The 19783-nt window shown below is 37.0% G+C and overlaps 3 protein-coding genes across 6 annotated transcripts; 1 reads left to right on the plus strand and 2 right to left on the minus strand.

Moving 5' to 3' along the window:
- Window positions 1–1765: 1765 nt before the first annotated feature.
- Window positions 1766–4317, minus strand: elovl6l (ELOVL family member 6, elongation of long chain fatty acids like; the record flags this gene model as incomplete). Its single annotated transcript, XM_079439388.1, has 4 exons — window positions 1766–2193; window positions 2512–2663; window positions 3977–4108; window positions 4223–4317. 4 exons carry the CDS (start codon window positions 4315–4317, stop codon window positions 1766–1768), a joined length of 807 nt encoding a protein of 268 aa, XP_079295514.1.
- A 1327-nt stretch (window positions 4318–5644) lies between these two features.
- Window positions 5645–9788, plus strand: mtg1 (mitochondrial ribosome-associated GTPase 1). Of its 4 annotated transcripts, none has more exons than XM_079439469.1 (11): window positions 5645–5899; window positions 6109–6176; window positions 6260–6361; window positions 6481–6567; window positions 6691–6747; window positions 6819–6909; window positions 7005–7066; window positions 7147–7243; window positions 7337–7418; window positions 7552–7664; window positions 7790–8133. In XM_079439469.1, the coding sequence occupies exons 1-11, from the start codon at window positions 5794–5796 to the stop codon at window positions 7885–7887; spliced, it is 963 nt and encodes a 320-aa protein (XP_079295595.1). In that variant the 5' UTR covers window positions 5645–5793; the 3' UTR covers window positions 7888–8133. The 4 variants fall into 4 exon arrangements, with proteins under 4 accessions (XP_079295595.1, XP_079295594.1, XP_079295596.1 ...); XM_079439468.1 differs by having other exon boundaries at window positions 6109–6173; window positions 6257–6361; XM_079439471.1 differs by lacking the exon at window positions 7790–8133 and adding an exon at window positions 9143–9788 and having other exon boundaries at window positions 5661–5899; window positions 6109–6173; window positions 6257–6361.
- Window positions 9789–12015: 2227 nt separating this feature from the next.
- On the minus strand, window positions 12016–19783 carry LOC306884774 (uncharacterized protein). Its single transcript, XM_079440961.1, has 3 exons — window positions 19600–19783; window positions 16468–17025; window positions 12016–15134 (listed from the first exon to the last, which is right to left on the minus strand). The coding sequence occupies exon 3, from the start codon at window positions 15122–15124 to the stop codon at window positions 13796–13798; it is 1329 nt and encodes a 442-aa protein (XP_079297087.1). The 5' UTR covers window positions 15125–15134; window positions 16468–17025; window positions 19600–19783; the 3' UTR covers window positions 12016–13795.

The raw sequence follows: 19783 nt of genomic DNA on the forward strand, positions 1-19783 counted from the left end.
TGGAAAAATGGGCCCAGAATATGTCACAAATTATTGAATATTAAAACCTCAGAGAATAAAGCATGTGATTAAGAAGTCATTTCTGAAGAGGCTTCAAGAGAAATAAAAAGGAAAAAAATTGACTGGCCCAATTATAATGAAAGAATGTAATAAGGGAAATGACACCAACGTGCATCTAGCTTTACATCTACCAGAGCTGGAAATGTGTGAACCTCCAGGTAACAACAAAAGTAGGCTATATATGCGCAAAATATGCCAGCTTAGTTTAGAAAGTTGGTCAGCTGATACTATTTGTCTGTGAAAAAGTTGAACAGAATATGATACACAAAAAAAAACTACAGAAAGTTTTATTTAATGACAAAAATAAATACACAATCATACTTCATATCAGTTAAGAACTTGTTCAGGTGATCAGATAGGAAAGAAATATTTACATTCAGCACCTTTATTACATTATATTTTTCTCCTTTAAAATCCAGAAGTTGTAAACTATGCCTTGTAATTTAGGCTAGTGGCATTACATTCAACTTCACTGTTCCTAATACAACAAAATAATGATATGGCTGCCATCTTCAACGACAAAGTCATAAAATCTCTTAATCAAAAATGTCCTTTAAATGGAAATATACAAAAGGTAGACAAAGTCTTTCACAGTCTTGAACAGGAACAGACAGGAGAGACCAGAGGACAGACAACAAATCTTGGACGGTAGCAGCAACGTTTCAGATGATACTATGTTAGAGCGCATAATTCCACTAAATATTCTCAAAGGATGGTTCTCTATCACATCAATATTTTTTAAAAGATAATTTAGATGGAAACCTTATCATTGCAATTTCAGTGGAAAAATAAATACCCCAAATGTGACTGTGATATACAAGATAAATAAAACTGTGCACATTACTAATGACTCAAGTAACAAACACCATTATAGGGACAGTTAACGGTTCTGTCAAGCACCAATCCAGAACCGTGTTATTCAAAGGTGAACGAGAGAGTTCAGCTGGTTTTACATACTGTAATTTCAATGTCAGCTGCAGTGAACTCATGACAGAAACACGCACAGAATGACAGCGAGAACATAGGTGTCGTCCTTCTAGAGAATTCCAGTCAAAAATGTCCAGTTTAAATGTCCAGGAACCTGTCCAACCAGTCAGCACAGATAATTCAAGTTTCTATAACATGAGGTGGAAACACTGAACTAGCAATACTTACACACCCAGGAGAGCACGTACAGAATGGATAAAATTTAGAAAGTGTGGCCAAATTAGAACGTGTTAAATTGTACATTTAGATTAGGAAGCTTTTGACAAACTGCTCACTTGTTCTTTAACTACGAGCACCGATTACTAGGATCTTGGCACACGCTACAGCATGCTTCAGCTGAGTTCAGGCCATGCTATCAAGCCTGCAAAGAGTAAACAAACATGGACTTTTGAAGATTAGAAACTGTGGTCTGTAAAACTGGGTGGGGGGGGGGGGGGGGGATCATAGAGGACCCACAGGATTCAAATCACCCTCCAAAAATGCCTGGAAGCTATTCAAAACAATTTAAGTTCTCAACCGCAAAATCAAGAGTTGTATTTGATGCGCTTTGCTCCGCTAATACCAACTAGAAAAATAAAGAAATAACAGCCCTGAAACAGCATGACATATTACAGTCTGGCTGTTGTTTAAAAAAACATCTTCATTGTTGCTTTAAAACATGAAATAAATATGTATTTTAACAAGGTAAACAGAAATAAAACCTCGTATTCAAACCATATCACTCAGTTTTGATGCCTGTGGGTTTTGAACCCTTCACATAAGACTGATAAAAGAAAGAAGAGAAGAGGAGCAGATAGCTGAGATACATGAGTGAAGCCCACACTATGTTATCTATGTAAGAAGGGCAGTCTCCATCCTGCATCCATTGGTACACAAGCGCACTTACTGCCAGCCCCATGGCCATCTGAGCAATCTGGGAGGATGTGATGATGATGGCGCAGGGTTTCGGCACACGGAGTCCAGCAGCTCGAGCCGCGTAGTAGCTGTACATGAGTGCGTGCACGGTGTAATTCATGGTCATGAACCAGCCACCACCAGCGACCTGGTCTTTGTAGGAATACCAGGAGTAAACCAGCACGGTAATGTGATGATACCAGTGCAGGAAGATCAGCCGCTGCTTGCGCAGGACAATGAACATGGTGTCCCCTGTGAGGAAATGTGTAAAAAGGGTTAGAATGAGTACAAAGTTTTGCATAATTACAAACAATTAATTAGATAATTAACCTAAAAACTTAAATTGTGTCATCGTATAGCTACAAAAATGGGTGTTTTTTCGTGCGCATGCAATAAAAGTCAATGAGGTCCAATGTTGTTTTGAACCCCAGTGATTTTCATTATAAAATTCAAAATATCTCTTTTTGTTTCACAAAAGAAAGTCATACTACAGGTTTGGAACAACATGAGGGTGAGTGAATGATGACAGAATGGTCGTTTTTAGTGATTTATCCCGAAATAAAGGCTCACCTAGCTCTGGCGCCTTACTCAGCACAAAAGCACAAGCCCAAAACTTGCTTATCGGCCCATAGTAGAAGCTCTGATCACAAACAGACTGTTTGAAACCACTGGTTCTGAGAACGTACAACATGAAGCACCCAGTTCTCATTGCTCCAATGATACTGAAAGAGAAAAAGCAAGATTTGTATATGAATACTGTCTGTCATGGCTGTAAAACCATGGTATCATGATAAACAATTCAGACCTCTAGTGAACACTGGGGTGGGGGAGAAAAAAAAAAAAAAAAAAAACGACTTGTATGTTGGGCATGTCAAAGCAAAGTTTCTATATGGTTGCAGGCAGTTTCTGTGTTAAGCAAATCAATATGAAAACATTCGCTAAGTGGTGAAAGTCCAGTTGCTGTAGGAGATCTAAAGAGCATGTGACCAGAGGTCACTGCTGCCATCCAATCACAATATTCTATTGTTCTTTTCACAAGCATGCAAACAGTTACTTTGTGCTTGCTGTCATCTCTGTCCTCTTTTAAAATGGGACTAAGACACCTTCCCCCACCCGAATGAAACCAAACCCAACTTGAAACAATAGCCACTGAAGATTTAAAGATTTTTCATCTCACAAACGTGTCATTGGCATGCTCATGTTTCAAACAGCATGTTTGCAGCTAAGAAAATAGATATTGTTTCCTATTGGTACAACCATATGTAACCTAAACAGGTTATGTAACCTAATATCCAACAGCAAAATAAAACTACAAGGTGGTTTAAAACCTCCATGGCACCACAAGATGCAAAGGAGCATCTTGAGATTTAAGACTTCAATACACCACTTTAATCACGAACTTGTTCTGTCTGGAAAATGAAACTCAGTCAGTCTCACTAAAATAAGAGACAAAATATGCAGTTTCATTTTAAATGTCAAATTGTTGATCAAAGAGTAGTCCTAAGAAAAGTGTGTGTGTGTATTTGGTGCCATTTTAGTATAGAGATAGGTTTTAATTTTTTTATTTTCCCTTTCATTTTAGTTAAAGCTTTAGTAACTTTTTTTTAAATGTCTAAAGTTCTTATTTTTATTTAGTTATTGTAGTACATCAAAAAAATGAAAAAGAACCAAGCTTAATGATTTTATTTGATTTCACTTTTATTTCAATGTAATAAAGATGTTTTTTAGTTAACTGTAATAACCATTATACATAATCATATCTGGGGGACGAATCTGTATCCAGAAGTGGGCTAAATCTGACAGAACCTCCTTTTATGAGCATCCTCAGGTTGCTTCAGTTTTTTTGTGTGCGTTTTTTTACAACTGTAAAAATGTCATTTTCTGTCAGGGTTAGGTCATAGTTTATTTAACTACATAGAAACACAAAGAAGTCTATGGAATGTCTCCATTTAGATTGTAAATGTTTGGGTAAACAAATAAAAGAAGAAGGGGGTGGGCCTGATGCTCTAGAAATCAAACACTAGTTTTTACTTACCTAAAGATGGCCAAACTGAGGGACCACAGCAGTAACACTCTACGTAGATCAAGTTTTTGTCTTTCCTTCATGAAGTGCTGCCCACCAAACACGAGCACTACATACACAGCACCAAACAAAAACGACTTTTTCCTGAAAGACACAAAACATAAACAGACATTTTCATTTTTATGCTGGACTTCCAAGCACTAATGGCAGGTTTATTAATACAGAAGAATTTCCAATTCAGTCAAATGCAGTTCTTACCAGTTTTCCTGCATCCATTCAATAGCAAACCTCTCATTAAAGTGACGCTCGAAATCATACTCAGTCAGAGACAGCTGAAATCCAGTCGCATTCATTTTTGAGTCACCTACAACAAACTGCGATATAAAAGTAAAGATGATTTAGTAAAAAAAATCAGTTGCTGTCTATTCTTGTTACTGTCCACTTAGCAGGGCTGCCACCAGTTAACTAGTCAACCTCAAACACACACCTGTGCACACACCTGTTGTATAGAAATCAGGGTGGAGTTTATAGTGAAGTGTAGGGCGTGGCTCTCGGCCAAAAACTAGTTATGTATTTCCTGAATGGAAAACCAGTTTCCGCGATGCAGACAAAAGAGCGGTCTTTATGTTAAAAAGGCAGTTAGTTGTATCAAATAGATAAAAGAAGCTGATTGAGTGTGTCTTTCGTTTTTCAAGCCATGTAACCCAGAGCTGTGATAAAGACCAATAACAATCAGTATGCAAATAATAGAATGAAAGAATATTCTCAGTTGGAGTTTTCTTGACTTTAAAAATACATTTTGAATTCCTGATTTCTAATACAATTCATTTTTCAACATATTTTACGAACATTATAAAATGTATAAAAACTTAAGAGAACTGTTGTGTGATCAGTCTAAAATACAATGATCGTTTTTTATATTAATTTATTATTATTTTATTTTAATTTATTATTATTGCCTATTGTGATTGGTATGTTAATTATGCTATTTTAATTAGGCTATGTCTATTTGGAAAAAAGTCACTATCAGTGAATCAACAGTCGAAATAGTCAAAATGAACGATAACTTTAAGATTGTTCGCAAAACTTTGTGTGATTTGAGGGTTTTTTTGTTTTGTTTTGTTTTGTTTTGGGGGTTTTTTGGCCTTTGAATTGTAGTAGACTGTACTCGAAATTTGCCTTTCCCGTTCGAATTTTAGTGATCTGAAGTTATTTTCTTAAATTCCTAATTCCATATAATATTATAATATGGACAAAATACACTGTCCCAAATTTCTGTGTGTATTTCTCAAGTCTCTGCACGCGAGGGCGCTATTGCTACTTGCACTTCAGAGATTCACACTACAAGACTAGATGTAGCACATGCTTTATTAATAATTTTTTTTATGGAAGATTACATTATCAGCGTAGTTAGAGAAAATACAGAATTAGTTTTTCAGTAGGCTACATTTAATTTGACCAGTGGTTTAGGCTAATTCATCACCCCACTTTTAGATATTTTAATCTGAAGATTAAAAATGACCAAAACAAACGTTAATAATGAGACTGCATTGTTATGGAGCTTTCCAAAATATTATATTTGCAATACTGGTATGACAGAATCTGTTCGGTTTTGCTCTCTCAGCTGTCAGTTCGTTCTGTAGTCCCCTGCCAATCCTGTAGGTGGCGATAATTGAGTTTCTTCCTGTACAGTCATAGCACAGAAGAACTATGGCATCTGCAGGAGAGTGATATTTGCTACATTGTTTTAAAACCTTATGAAGTTTTTGTTAGCGAGTAGCGGTCTTGATTTAGCTCATTAATTCTGTATTCAGACCGACCGAACAGCTATGATGAGGATTTATCTTTCTTTACTCAATGCTGCCAAGTTTAGGAAAGTGTTTGACTTTGGTGAGCGAGAGGTGGCGCATTGGTTCCCTGGACATATGGCTAAAGGTGCGTGACACATACTAAAAAACCACTAAAACTGTATAATCTAGTGTGTTTTAATCATTCAGCATTCTTTCGTTGTTTATCTAATTTGGGCCAATCTAAATATGTACTGTGTCTAAATCTATTCTCATGTGTCTGTTGGATCTAAGTTTAATATTTATTTTTGTCCTACAGAAATATGCTCACCATTGTGACCTTTTCTTTTTTTTTAGGACTCAAGCAGATGAGAGCTAGTCTAAGGAAGGTTGACTGCATTATAGAGATCCATGATGCTAGAATATCCTTTTTATTGCAGAGATTGGACATTTTGAATGATTATTAAACCCAGTATTTTTCGAATGCCTTCTTTAACTGGCCAACATGCCCTTTTCTGGAAGAAATCCCTCATTTCAAGAGAGTCTTGATGTCCGGCCACACATACTTATACTGAACAAGATGGATCTGGCAGACACGTCAAAAAAGCAGGTCTTATAAATCTTATGCATTTCATTATTGCTTAAAAGTAGTCTAAGTAAATGCAAAAACTGAAACTACTTAAATGTGCTAATAAAAACAGGATTTTAACAGGTTTTTTATTTCTCCAGAGTATTCTGAAGCAGCTTGACAGAGAAGGTGTGAGGAATGTTTTATTTACAGACTGTTTAAGACAACGAGATGAGAATGTAAAAAAGGTGAGCAGTGTCAGACTTTACATCAGATATTTCTAAATAAAAGCTCCATTTCTAAATGAAAGACTGGAAAACCTAGCACATTATAATTTTAAACATTCTGTCTTTCAATGTCTGATGTTCCAGATTGTTCCTCTTGTGACAGAGTTGATAGAAAGCGGGTCACGTTTTCACAGAGAAGAGGTAAGTTTCAATTATTTCAATAGCTTACATTTTACTTTAAAGTTTCCTGACTTTCTTATTCATCTGTGTAGGACAGAAGTTACTGCCTGATGGTCATTGGTGTGCCAAACGTGGGAAAATCATCACTGATTAATGCTGTAAGAAGAACATATTTGAAAAAAGGTATTTATTTCATGCCTTTTGCTTTTTGCAGTCAGCTGATTTTATCAAACAAACAATCGTAAGGCCTAAACGTTTGATATTTTTCTTGCTGTCAGGCAAAGCTTCAAAAGTAGGAGGTGAACCAGGAATTACAAAAGCAGTCCTGACAAAAATTCAGGTATTAATTATAATCATTTGGTGGATTCAATTGGATTGACATGTTCAAACGTAGCTTTAAATGAGATTTTGTTTTACTAGGTTTGTGAGAGGCCCATAATTCATTTACTGGACACCCCTGGAGTCCTGCCACCTAGAATAGAGAACATAGAGACAGGAATCAAACTTGCTTTATGTGGTATGTCCACAAATATCTGGGAAATAATCTTAATGTATAGTTGTTGTAATGTTGTTCCTGTATAGTTGTTGTAATGTTGTCCTTTACAAACAGGTACCATTTTGGACCATTTAGTTGGTGAGGATGTCATTGCAGATTATCTGCTTTTTTCACTGAACAGACTGGAAAGATTTAGGTAGGTTTTGCGATGGAATTCTTAGCGAGTTTTTAGAAAATCTACAAGCACTAAGCAATGATTTGTTGTGTGGTTTATAAAGCTGAATATACAGTAGAATAATTAATAATGGTTGTGACTATTTCTAATGTAGTTACGTCGAAAAGTACAATCTTGAAGAGGCTTGTGATGATATTCAGCATGTGCTGAAGTGCATCGCGGTGAAGCTCGGCAAGACCAAGCGTGTGAAGGCCATCACCGGAGTTGGTGAGTCGATTCATTCAAGCCACTCAATTTTCATTTTAGTGATTTCAAACTATTAATGATGCATTTTCTTTTCATGACACATAACTCATTAAATGTATTTAACCAATAACACACAAATTGTTTAGGCAACATCACTGTCCAGTTACCAGACTACAGTGCAGCAGCCTATGATTTCATCAGAGCATTTCGCAAAGGAGAACTTGGGAAAGTTCTGCTTGATTAATAGTGTTTAAATAGCTGATTTGTAATTATTGCAAGAAAAAGCTTGACCTTACTGTATGTATGTCCAAGACTGGACACTGAGCACATTAAAGAAGCACTTATTACTTTTAATGTTTTAATTAAAAGTGGTGACCAGGGAGTTTGGTGCATGTCTTATTTTTATTGTGTACTTATCAGAAAAGTTGCAATGAATGTATTATTTCTCTTTACTGCAGTTGAAGATACAATAAATTATTGATTTTTATTTAAACAGCATTGGTATCTTGTATGTGAAAAGCAAATATTTCAACCCAACAAATCAAATGGATGCACAAAACTACTATTTGATTACCTACTTTCACAAAACTACATCATCTGTTTTTTTTCCCAAATTATTAATAAAATATTTGGCATGTAATTGCTTTGATGTTTAAAATGATAATTTGTTAAATATATCTAACAACAGCTGGCAAAGAGAGCTTGTGTAGTGTTTATATATATATATATATATATATATATAAAAACATCTTTAATTTCTTTGCGTTTTTAAACACTTGTGCACTAAATACACACTGCATTCACATTGTTTTGTGGGTTATCAAAAATCTCTTCTAGAAATACAAAATTGTTTAAATACATCAAATTATTTATAAATAATTGAAAAAGAGGACGTTTTCACACCTGAAGCAATGGAAGTACAGGTACAGCTAGAAATACTGTTTTCTTGTTCTAAATGAGTTACAGCATACCTCTTCAATCTACATACAATTATTAGTTAAATGTGAACATAAATATTATTAAACAGACAAAGGTTCATATAAAAAGATTCACATAAATCTCAAGAACAGTGGAGTTTCACCGACAGTGCAGCAACACAACAATAACACAGTATTTTTGCCATCCAGTACATGATGTAGCCAGCATAATTTAAGAAGTCTATAGTTGTATAGATACTAATGCTTCTGTTGAAGCAAACTAACCTTTCAGATCCTATATGTCTACTAAACTAAATAGAGAGATTTTAAATCTTTCTTTCGCCTTCGTATCTGCTTTGTTGTGCAATAAAGTACACATTATTAAACATCGGTGTTGCACAGTAACATACATAAGCAGCTTATTAAGCTGTGCCAAACTGTCTTAAACTGCCTCAAGGGGCAAAGCACATCACAAAGTTTATTGGTAAGAGCAAAGCAGAAAATATAGTGGTAGTGGAGTCGTGCACTATTGCGTTTGATGTCCTGGCGAGGTAAAGCTCCCAGTCTGTTCTGTTACTGTAGTAATCATCTCCATGCTCTGAGCTGTCATGTGGTCGACGCTGGGCCGACGCGTACCATCCTCCGGCTCCCAGCGCCACCGCAGCCCCGGCCGCCGCTGCCGCTGCCACCCTCACAGCACCGGTGCCTCGGGTGCGGGACGTCCGGCCTCCTCGGGTGCTGCCCCGCGCTGAACCCCTGGCTCCTCCCCTGCCACCTTTGGATATCACCTGATCGCACAGGAATGCTGAAAGCAGGAGAAATATCCAGCAGGTGGCAACAGCCCTGTTCATTCTGGATCACCCTGAGAATGGAAGAAAAGCATGGAAATGATTCAGAAGAAACTAAACCCTCAGAATATATGTAAAAGCTCTGCTGAACTTCTTTGTATATACTTATTTTACCCAATATTACAGTGGCTCCTAATTGTATTTGGACATTTTAAGGTGTTTTAAGTCACACTTAAAATGTACGAATGCCACAGCATTCATTATCAGTGGTTTTCAACCGGAGGTCTGGGACCCACTAGGGGGGCCTCAAAATGACTTATTTATTTTTAAAATGGGCAAAACATAAATTTTAATTCATCCCCTCGAAAACATAAATTTTTTTAAATGACCATAGTTCCCACTGCCCTGAAAACCTTTTTTAAAATCCTTATCCAATAATCAAAAAAAAAAAAAAAAACAGAAAAGTCATGGGGCATTTGAATGATGTTTTGGATGTGGGGGCCTTGGAGAAAAAAAGATTCAGAACCACTGCATTAGATAAAATATTTAAAACTCCCAGAAGTATCTGGAGACTTTGATGTTTGTCATACTTGGTGGAACTGGTGCATAGTTCATGTGATTAATTACATCTCTAAACTTGAGGGGAATGTTACTTATTTCAACTGGAAAAAAAAAGTAAAATGCTACAGAATTTAAAAAATATATATATATTTTGCTTACTATTATTACGTTGCATTTCATTTTACTGTAAAATATTATTTATTTCTTATCTGGCTATTACCAGAATGTCTTGTGCAATGTATCACATATATTTTAAACTTTATTTAAAATCGACTTTCTAATTTTTGTTAACAGTTACATCTATGGGAATGTTTTAAATGCCATTTTTAATTAATTTATTAATTCATTCATATCGAATTATTTTTGTCGTGTTTTACCCTAGTAGGGTTTTGTTTTGTTTTGTGTGGGTATCCTCGTTTTTATAGTTTACTGTCAGCGCATTATTATGGTAAAATAATAAATTAAATAACAGACCTACATTAAAAATAATAAATAACTTTCCATTTCATTTACAGATCGCACTTGGATTGATATTTTTTCACAAATATAAGAACATCCATTAATGAATCCACAGCTGACACAAGTTAGGCTACTTAAGTGTTAAAAGTATAGCCTAGGTGTTTTAACAAAGACTGGTATTTTGTTATGGGTGTTCAGGTTCAGTAAGTTTGCTCGAAGATTACTGTATGTCTCCATATGTGTACAGATATAATACTAACAGACATACTGATGATGGCTGATGAGCTCATGTTTTTAATAAATAGATTAAACTGGTTTAGTTTTAATCATGCTTTAAAATGTGCTATTTACTGCCGTGTGTTTAATGAAGCGATGAAATGGTAAATCAGGCTATTCTTCAACTAGGTCACTAGAAAAACAGCCATTTACGACAATATCTGCAAGAGAGGTCAGAAGACTATATTTCCTTAATCTTGTGTTATTTTTGCTATACAAGAGACGCTTAATAAAATATATGAGGAGAAAAATACGATTTACACAGCGTTTTGCCTGGTCATAAATTCAAAATGGTCACGATATCTATAATTCATTTTGGGTTTTTATAACACGTATATTCAACCCCTTATTGTCATTTGCAGGCTCTATAAGAATAGACACAGATATGTCTAATAATATGACGGTATTCACGCGACGTCGACTAATGTTCGCACAATCACAAGGCGTTTCTGTGGAGTCTCGCGACTGTGGCCATGTAGTAGTATGTGTATTATTGGGTTTATGGATGCTACAGCTCTGCAACAACCCGTCATTATGCATGTTCAAATTCATGTTCTTTAGCCATATCGAGGTACTTACCTCCGATTGTGCCCTTGTCCACAGAATATCCCACGATATCTCTCTATCATGTGTGAGATCAAATAAAATGCACGCGTTATGTAAGGCAGCACTGCTCCTAGTGTGTGCTGCTGCTGCTGGAGATTAATTAAAAGATGGCAGGTGTAGTCATTAGATTTGCTGCTGAAAAAAAAAAAAAGCCTGTGTGCAATGTTAAGAAAAGCAGCTGAATGCTTTTAGATGAATATTATGTTGTTTAAAGGCTTTTCAAAAAGATAAGATTTTAAAATACAGCCTAATTTATAAATGCTTGAAGACACACAATGTGGAAATCCAGTGTATGGACATGAGCAAATGTATGAACTGTGTTAATGAATTGAATGTTCATTCATGTATAGATATGTATGTCATGGTCTCACTTGGGACACTGTAGAATGTGTCGCAGACCAGGTAGTCTTGAACACAGGCCTATAACGGTCTGGGTATCTGTGAATATTTTATACTGATCCAAATCCATCCATTTTGTAAATGTTCAGGCGATTCTGCAATGCATGCTTTAAATGTTCAGTCATTTTGCCTAAATGTATTGCTGATCATGAAAAGTCATGATGATGAGAGCAAAAACATAGGGATGGTGCGGTCGTTCTTTTTTCATAGCTGTATCTAAAATCACAAACATTGTCCAAATTGTGGTCCTAAACAAGACTCAGTAAGGAAACTAAAGAAGCCATGTTGATATAAAGCAATACAGAAAGCTTTCATGCATGGTTACTTGTGATTTGGTCCAAAAAAAACAACATCAAAACACAAAAAGACTTTTCAGTGCCATATTGTTTTTATTGTTACAGAATACAAAGACGAAAACAATGCTGCTGGTGAGACATTTAATTTCCTTTGACAAATAACTGAACAAACCATATTCTACTTCCATTGTGTCAAAATGTGTTACTCTGAATACAGTATAATCCGTCTTCTTTATTTTCCCAGTTATGTCGTGCTGTAGTAAATCCAGTGCTAAATGTGAAATTTATTGGAAATTATATTATTCAGAAATATATATACATATTTTTGGAAATGTACTGACAAGGACTAAAATAATTAGCTCACCTCCTACATCTAATATCTTACTATTTACATTTTATTAATATTATTACTCAATATTAAGATACACTACTATTTCAAAGTTTGGGGTCATATACAGTATATTGAAAGAAATGGATGCTTTTATTTAGTTAGGATGTCAAAAGTTACAGTAAAGACATTTAATGTTACAAAAGATTTCTATTTCAAATAAATGCTGTTCTTTTGACCATTCCAGTCATGAAAGAATCCTGACAACGATTAAACAGCACAACCATTTTTTAAACATAGATATTTATAAAAAATATATTTCTTGAGCACCAAATCACATATTAAAATGATTTCTGAAAACCCCAAACTTTTGAAAGGTAGTGTATTGTAAATAGTATTTTACTTATAAAGCATTTACACATATGATTTGATACCCTCTGTCTTACTATCATGCTTTGACCAGCAGAGAGCGCCACAGTTACTGTATTCTCTTACCTCCATCACAGTGCTTCCACAGATTTAAACAATAAAAGATTTTCATTTAAATGGACATTTCCACATAGAATAATGCAAGGCAGGAACTTAGTCATAATCATTATGCTTTGCTGATGGGAAAACAGAAACCAAAGAGCAGTTAACTATTATAAAATAAGCCACAATCTTTTTCTATATTCTAAAAAGGTCTTAAAGGGGTCATCAGATGCGACATGCACTTTTACAAGTTGCTTGAACTAAAATGTGTCTTGACATTGTGTGTACACAACCACCCTATAATGATAAAAATCCACCCAGCGTTTTTTTTTTATCTCGTTAAATCATTTCCCCTTTCTCATATCAAGCCGATTTCAGATGCTTGTCTGTAATAATGAACATAGCAGTCGTCATTTACTCCCGACATCTGAGCTGCTGAAGACGCAGTGGATTAAGTGGATTTTTTTGAAGAGAATGCACCCACTATCTACCTAAATGCATCTATGTTTGCGCGAATCATTCGTGATCCAGCCTCACCTACAGTTTCTTTTATGAATTTTTGCAAATAACGTGCTAGTCAGTAAGTTCTGCGGCTAAAGTAAACCGTCTCTCAGAGCATGGCTCATCACCCCACAGAAAAGAGGGGCAGGGTGAGCAGAGCTCATTAGCATTTAAAGGAACATGGGCTAAAACAGCTTGCTGAAAACAGAGCTGATTTTGACATGGTAAAAAGGGTGTTGTTTTACACGACTGTTGAGAAATTTTAACCAAAGTATGTTATAGACTTTTCATTTAGACCCTAAAGAATCATATCAACTTGTGGAAAATGGGCATCTGATGACCCCTTTAAATCTACTCAGCAAACTACTACAGCATTTAAGTGAGGTGTTAAAAATTAATGGAAGACATGATTTGTCTGAAATGTATTACCCAGTTCTGATATACAAGGACAAAAAGAAAATACTGTTGCTAAAAAAAATCCCTAGTTTTAATCTTCACTTGGCTGTTGAATTTATACCCAAGAGTATTTAAAATGTCTGTTTGGGGTCCTTTAGTCCACTGCACCGGTGGTGTGAGAACAACAACCTGGGCGGCGCAGAAACCCCAACAACCCCTTTTTTCTCCTCTGGGTAGATCCTGAGCTGTACTGGGATGTTGTCGTGTTCTGGCGCGAGAGCTTTGCCGCTATTCCCTTAGTTTCTTTGATCTGTATCTCTAGATGTTTCTGAATCGCAATGCCGAGATCCTCAGGATCGACCGAAGCTCCATACACCTCCCAGGTCATGCCCTCCGCATCCCATTTCACCTCCCTCACAGGAGACTTTTGACTCTTTGACGCCACTTTGCCACTTGCATTCGTCTTCTCCTCAACCAGGCACACTTCTGGGAACACGTGCTGGGGCTGTTCCTCAGAGTCCTGACCTGCTTGCACTCCTACATCTCTCAGTTCTTTTTCTGTGGTCATGGTCCCCGCTTCCCTCTTGGACCTTTCATCCACCCACTGTTGGGCGCCAGCTGGACGCAACAGAGCAGGCCAAGAGCAATCCGGATTGCAGCAGCGGAGGAGTCGCTTACCATCCAATCCGGTCTCACTGACAGAAGAGATGAGCCGAGGGAGAGCGAGCAGGTTGCCTGCTGATACTTGGCCCTTGTAGTTCTCCTCCATTCCTATCAAGTGTGGAAACAGCTGGGCCGGGGCAGGAATTGGTTGCGGGTGGCAGTATGCCGCAAAAGTGTCCTCGACGGCTCCATGGTGGAAGTGTGAGTTACAACAAACAGCTTCTTCAAATTTGGAGCAGGTGGATTCTGGAATGACTTCACAGATCTGAATGAAGCCATGTTTGACTGGTTGAGTTGGGCTGCCATATCCGCTACTTCCTGCTCTGGTGGACGTGGTCATCGTATTGTTCTGCTGAAGCGGCATGGCCTGTTTACACACTAAAGAAGGAAACGACTGCGCACAAACATCCTGGTCTCGTCCTTTGCAAAAAGATGCACCCGTTTCAAGCTGCAAGCTGTCTGAGTGGCATCTTTGTATTGATAAGAGACTGTGGTCTTGTAGGACCTTGTGAGGAGATAAGACATGCTCCCTGTGTGCTGTTAGTGAACCCCTACATGTATGTTTATTCTGATGGCTCACTGGCTGTAAACACACACCGTCAGAGACATGGGTCTCTGAAATACAGTGACCACTTGTAGTGTGTTGATCAATCTGGCTGCTGTCTTTGAGGTCTTTTGGGGAGTATGATGCTTCATTGGAGCTCTTCAGGGGTACATCTTCAGGCTTCACCTCTGCTGAACTGCACTCAACTGTGACATCAGCGTCGGAGGGGATTGTGCCCCCTGGTGGGAGTGACACAGTGTGCCCAGCCTCCGCCATTGGATATCTGCTGGAATTGAATGGGAAAAAAGTGTCAGTTACACTTTTGATGGTCCCCTTTAAAAATTCTGTTGACTATAAGAATGATGTCAACTAATTCTCATTAGAGTATTAGTAGAGTGTAAGTATACTGTTAGGTTAGGGTTTGTAGAATTGTACATACTTGCAAAGTTACTTATAGTCAGTAGAATGTCTAAAGGGGGCCATAAAAATACCAAAGTGTCTCTAATGTGAAAAGCCTTGAATAAAACATGGGTTAGATTAAATGAAGAAGCATTAAATTGACAATTTAAACAAAAAAGTGACAGTAAAAACATTATATGTCACTAAAGATTTGTACTTCAAATAAATATTTTGTACTTTCTAAAAAAAACCTGTATCACAGTTTCCACAAAAAAATAAAAGCAACACAGCTGTTTTCAACATTGATAATTACAGGAAATCTTTATTGAGAAGCAATTCAGCATATTAGAATGATTTCAGAAGAATCATGTGACACTGAAGACTGGAGTAATGACTGTAATTCATCACAAGAATAAAATACATTTTAAAATATATTAAAATAGAAAAAAAAATAATTTAAATTGTTTGCGTTTTTAAAAATAAATGTAGACATTTTCCTTAAATAAACGCAGTCTTGTGAGCATAAAGAAAACAAAATCTTACAGCCCCCAAAGGTTTAAGCTTTGATCAGGCTGGACCAATAATGTGAGTTTGTGGCAAAACTACCTATTAGTCTTAACTATTTACAGATGAGGGGCGGGGTGGGTAGAAATGTCTGGTAAACCAGCTATATCTACCGGCAAGGGTCTAAATCCCACAGGAGTTGATCTCTCACTCTACAGTCCCTATATCCATCCATTACAATATGTTGTTATTATTCTGAGAGACAACAGCATAAACATTATGAAAAACCTTTTGCTTCTTTTGGTACAGCTTTCTTAAAGTTGGCCAAAGGCTGTTTTTTCACATTATCACGACATCCAGTCTTTGCTTTGTTTTAGGTAAAATATATTGTCAACAGGTGAGAAAGTAATCTAGCAAAAAAAATCTATATGTTCAATATTTAAATTAGAATGCTAAATGTTTGTATTAAAATCTTTGTTTATAATTAAAGTATCTTTGATAAATAATCATTAAGTTCTATGTCACACATGAAAGGAATGTGCTACTTAGACACAGTGGGATGAAACAGCCTCTCATTATTAATTCATTAAAGGTCAGAGTGCATCTCTCTTCCATTAAATCCAAAAATACCTGTCAAGGTGAGAACTCCATCCTGTGCACTCACACACACACAACAAAAATAATGGTAGGCAATTTTTTTCAAAAGAAATGCTTACCTCGTGTCCCAGTCACAGATGAAGCTCTCTTTGATGTCCTGTCTGCCCCGTTTTTACCCGTCCACTCTCTCTTCAATGATTTCTGCGGTCATCCCAGACTCCTAAGTGTGCAGCGTCAGTCCAGGTCCTTATAAAGGCAGGATCCGTTGGCACAGATCTCTCCGTCACACGTCACCCTTCATGGCCCTTGTCCTCTCCTTCAGCATCCCCACTCCAGCAGTGAAAAAGATGGAGGGAGCTTCGGGATTATACTCGTCTTTCATCTGATTACAAACCAGCCTCAGTCACATCTTCAAATCCCTAGGCAGGAGGGCGTGCGTGTGTGTGTGTGTGTGTGTGTGTGTGTGTGTGTGTGTGTGTGTGTGTGTGTGTGTGAGAGAGAGAGAGAATGAAGAAGGAATGTGTGTGCCTGTGTTTGTGTGGGTGTTGTGGGGAAAGACTACATGTGTGATGTGGTGGAGGGCTGAAGGAGATTGGATACTGAGAGGAGGAGGAGAATATGGAGATGAGGAGGTGCAGCGGTGGCTAAGCTGTTGGCGTTGATGCCACTTCATGCATCTGACAGAAAATAAAGGGGAAACACTCGAATGAATATGAAGGAAATCAATGGATGGACGGCCAAATTACCTCTCACTCCCTCGAAATGCCCTCACTGTTGGGAACATGCATACACACAAACACAGTGGAAATGTGTTTCTGTCTTTCACCTCTTTCTTTATAAAGAAGTGCCACTCCCTCTCTAGGTCTCTCTGGCTTAACCATCATTCTCCCCCTGTTTTCTCAATGGGGCTGAGGTGACTCTTCTTTTATTGTGATACTGTGATATTACGTATTGTCTCTCTATATGTACACACACTATCATGGGATCACAACAATGAAGTGTGAATGAACACTGGTCCCTCTGAGAGTCATTTGTGGGCAGACAGTTCATTCAGATGTTCATTCACCGGTTTATTACTTGTTTTCTGGGTGCTCTAGTTAACAGAGGAAATATAATTTAGCACCCTCTTTGAAATATTTTTAGAGCTTTCTATGTAAATGTTACTCTAAAATAAAACGTCACCTTCATAACAATGCAATAGTGTATATTACAAATAGTGTTAACAGTTTGTCAGACTCTGTAATCTGTAGCTATAACAAAAATGGTCTATCATCTATCTGTCTATCTATCTATCTATGTCTGTCTATCTATGTCTGTCTGTCCGTATGTCTGTCTGTTTTTCTATCTATCTATCTATCTATCTATCTATCTATCTATCTATCTATCTATCTATCTATCTATCTATCTGTGCAGAGGGAGAGAATCCCTAAGACTCAACATCTGGACAAGGATGTGGCCATAAGCACACAGATTAAATACAGAAATGGACCAAGAGAAAGAACAAGCCACAAAGCAGCGGACAGCAGTCATCAGTCTTGTATGAGGATTGATGCTTCCTTTTGTCAGAGTGTTAAAGATGGATGTGGCTACTATTGATGTGTCCATTTGTCAAACTGAAATTGGGCTTTGCTTGTGCTGCTGACACAATTTTGAAGGTTTATTGACAACTCACATTACAGAACAACTTCACAATACTAAGCTGTGCTGTGGCAAAATGTGTGATCTGACCGTAAAGAGTTTCAAATTCTGCTCTGTTAGACGTAGAAAAAAAGCTGCAACATGCTCAGAGAGTGCATTCTGAGCTACATTGTTGATAAGAAAACACGGCTGGCCCGGCAATGAAGGGCAAAAGATAGGAACAAGGTTAAAGGCAGGGTATGCAATTTTTCAAAAACGTTTTAGAAAACTGAGTCCCAAAACAATCTTGTAGTCAATCCGCATTAAGTGGTGTGTCTACTCGTGATGTGGAGGAGAAAGCGTTCAGTGAGCAGTAGCCTATGGAAATTTTGATTATTTCAAGAGATTCGTTCATTTTCAGTTCGTTCACCAAAATGATTCGTTCAGATTCGTTCACTGATTCGTTCAGTAACCATTTCTTCATATTACATAAATAGGCTACGCCAGCAGGTGACGAAAAATAATGTAGCCTATTATGTGTTATTATGTCTTAAGTCAACGAACGTACTGTATTTACTTGTTACAAAAAACTGATTCGGCTTTATTAAAATGTGTGCCTAATCTACTCCTTAAATAAATAAGTCTAAATAAATGGTTCAGGTGACCAAAACATCTTGCATAATTAATCTTTTTAATTGCTTGGTCAGACGTTAACACGTTCATAAATCTGGGATGTTAACGTGTCGTGGAGTTATATTCTGTATGTTAAATATTAATATAAACAAGTGTATGTGCACAGTAACTGCGCTTTGCATCCGCTTTCTGAACGATTCGTTCATTTTGAACAAATCTTTAATGAGACTCGGGAAGAACGAGTCGTCTCGCGGAGTGATTCGTTCAGTCGCGCATACGCACTGAATTAGTTCACCTGTTTCGAGTCTTCGGGTTTTAGTCGTTCGTTTAGCTTATGAGGCTGTCACGTCTACACTGGACGTGAATATGGGCGAAACCCTTTTGGGGTAGGACTCGTGTTTGTTTTGGTGATTTCAAATATCAACATTGGCTTCCAGAAATTGCTTACCCTGCCTTTAAGCAATGTAACTGTGACTATTAAATAAAGAAACTGCTGACAGCTAGCCATTCAGTGACTCACTATGAGAAAATGTACTTTTTACAAGATAAAGAGACCCAAAAAATGCTCAAAATAATAAATTCAATACAGATGTATTAAAAAAGGGAGTTGATGACACCTTTATAATTTTCAGCAAATATGTTTATATAAGTATATATTTTGTGCACAAGAATTCTATAGTCAAGCAGGAGAAAATGCATTCAAACCCACTTGAATTGTAATTTGCACAATAAAATGTCCCATTGGTGATCTTTGTACTTATGTGCACCCACACCAGTTATATGTAAATGAACAGAAAGTGTGTAGCACTTAAATACATGTTTAAGTATCAACATAATCAGAAACACCTAATCACATTTATATTAAATTTATATTATTCAGAATGGAGCACCAAAATTATTTAAATCAGGCCCAACACAGTTAAATATTATACGGACTGTCACTTAATTTTCTCCTTTTGATAAATAATCATTTACATTGATCATGATCATTTTGTACTGACCTGGCATAGCTGAGATCAGTACTTCGGTGGTCCTGGGTGAGTTTTTTGTGCCTGTTTCAGGTGTCCTTTAATGGTACTCTGAACTTTCTCTTATGAAAGATAGTCCTTCAAGCATGAGTCATTGCTGTTCCAAAGGGCACTATTGTTCCCTGTCTCTTCCCCGGAGCATTTGTTCCTGTCCACT

Source organism: Barbus barbus (assembly GCF_936440315.1).
Source record: "Barbus barbus genome assembly, chromosome: 18".
In the NCBI taxonomy this organism is placed as follows: domain Eukaryota; kingdom Metazoa; phylum Chordata; class Actinopteri; order Cypriniformes; family Cyprinidae; genus Barbus; species Barbus barbus.

Coding starts and splice junctions, on each gene's coding strand:
- mtg1 (XM_079439469.1), top strand. CDS start 5,794: ATGATGAGGATTTATCTTTCTTTACTCAATGCTGCCAAGTTTAGGAAA. Junction 6,362..6,480: donor CAGACACGTCAAAAAAGCAG/GTCTTATAAATC, acceptor TTATTTCTCCAG/AGTATTCTGAAGCAGCTTGA. Junction 7,244..7,336: donor AATCAAACTTGCTTTATGTG/GTATGTCCACAA, acceptor CTTTACAAACAG/GTACCATTTTGGACCATTTA.
- LOC306884774 (XM_079440961.1), bottom strand. CDS start 15,124: ATGGCGGAGGCTGGGCACACTGTGTCACTCCCACCAGGGGGCACAATC.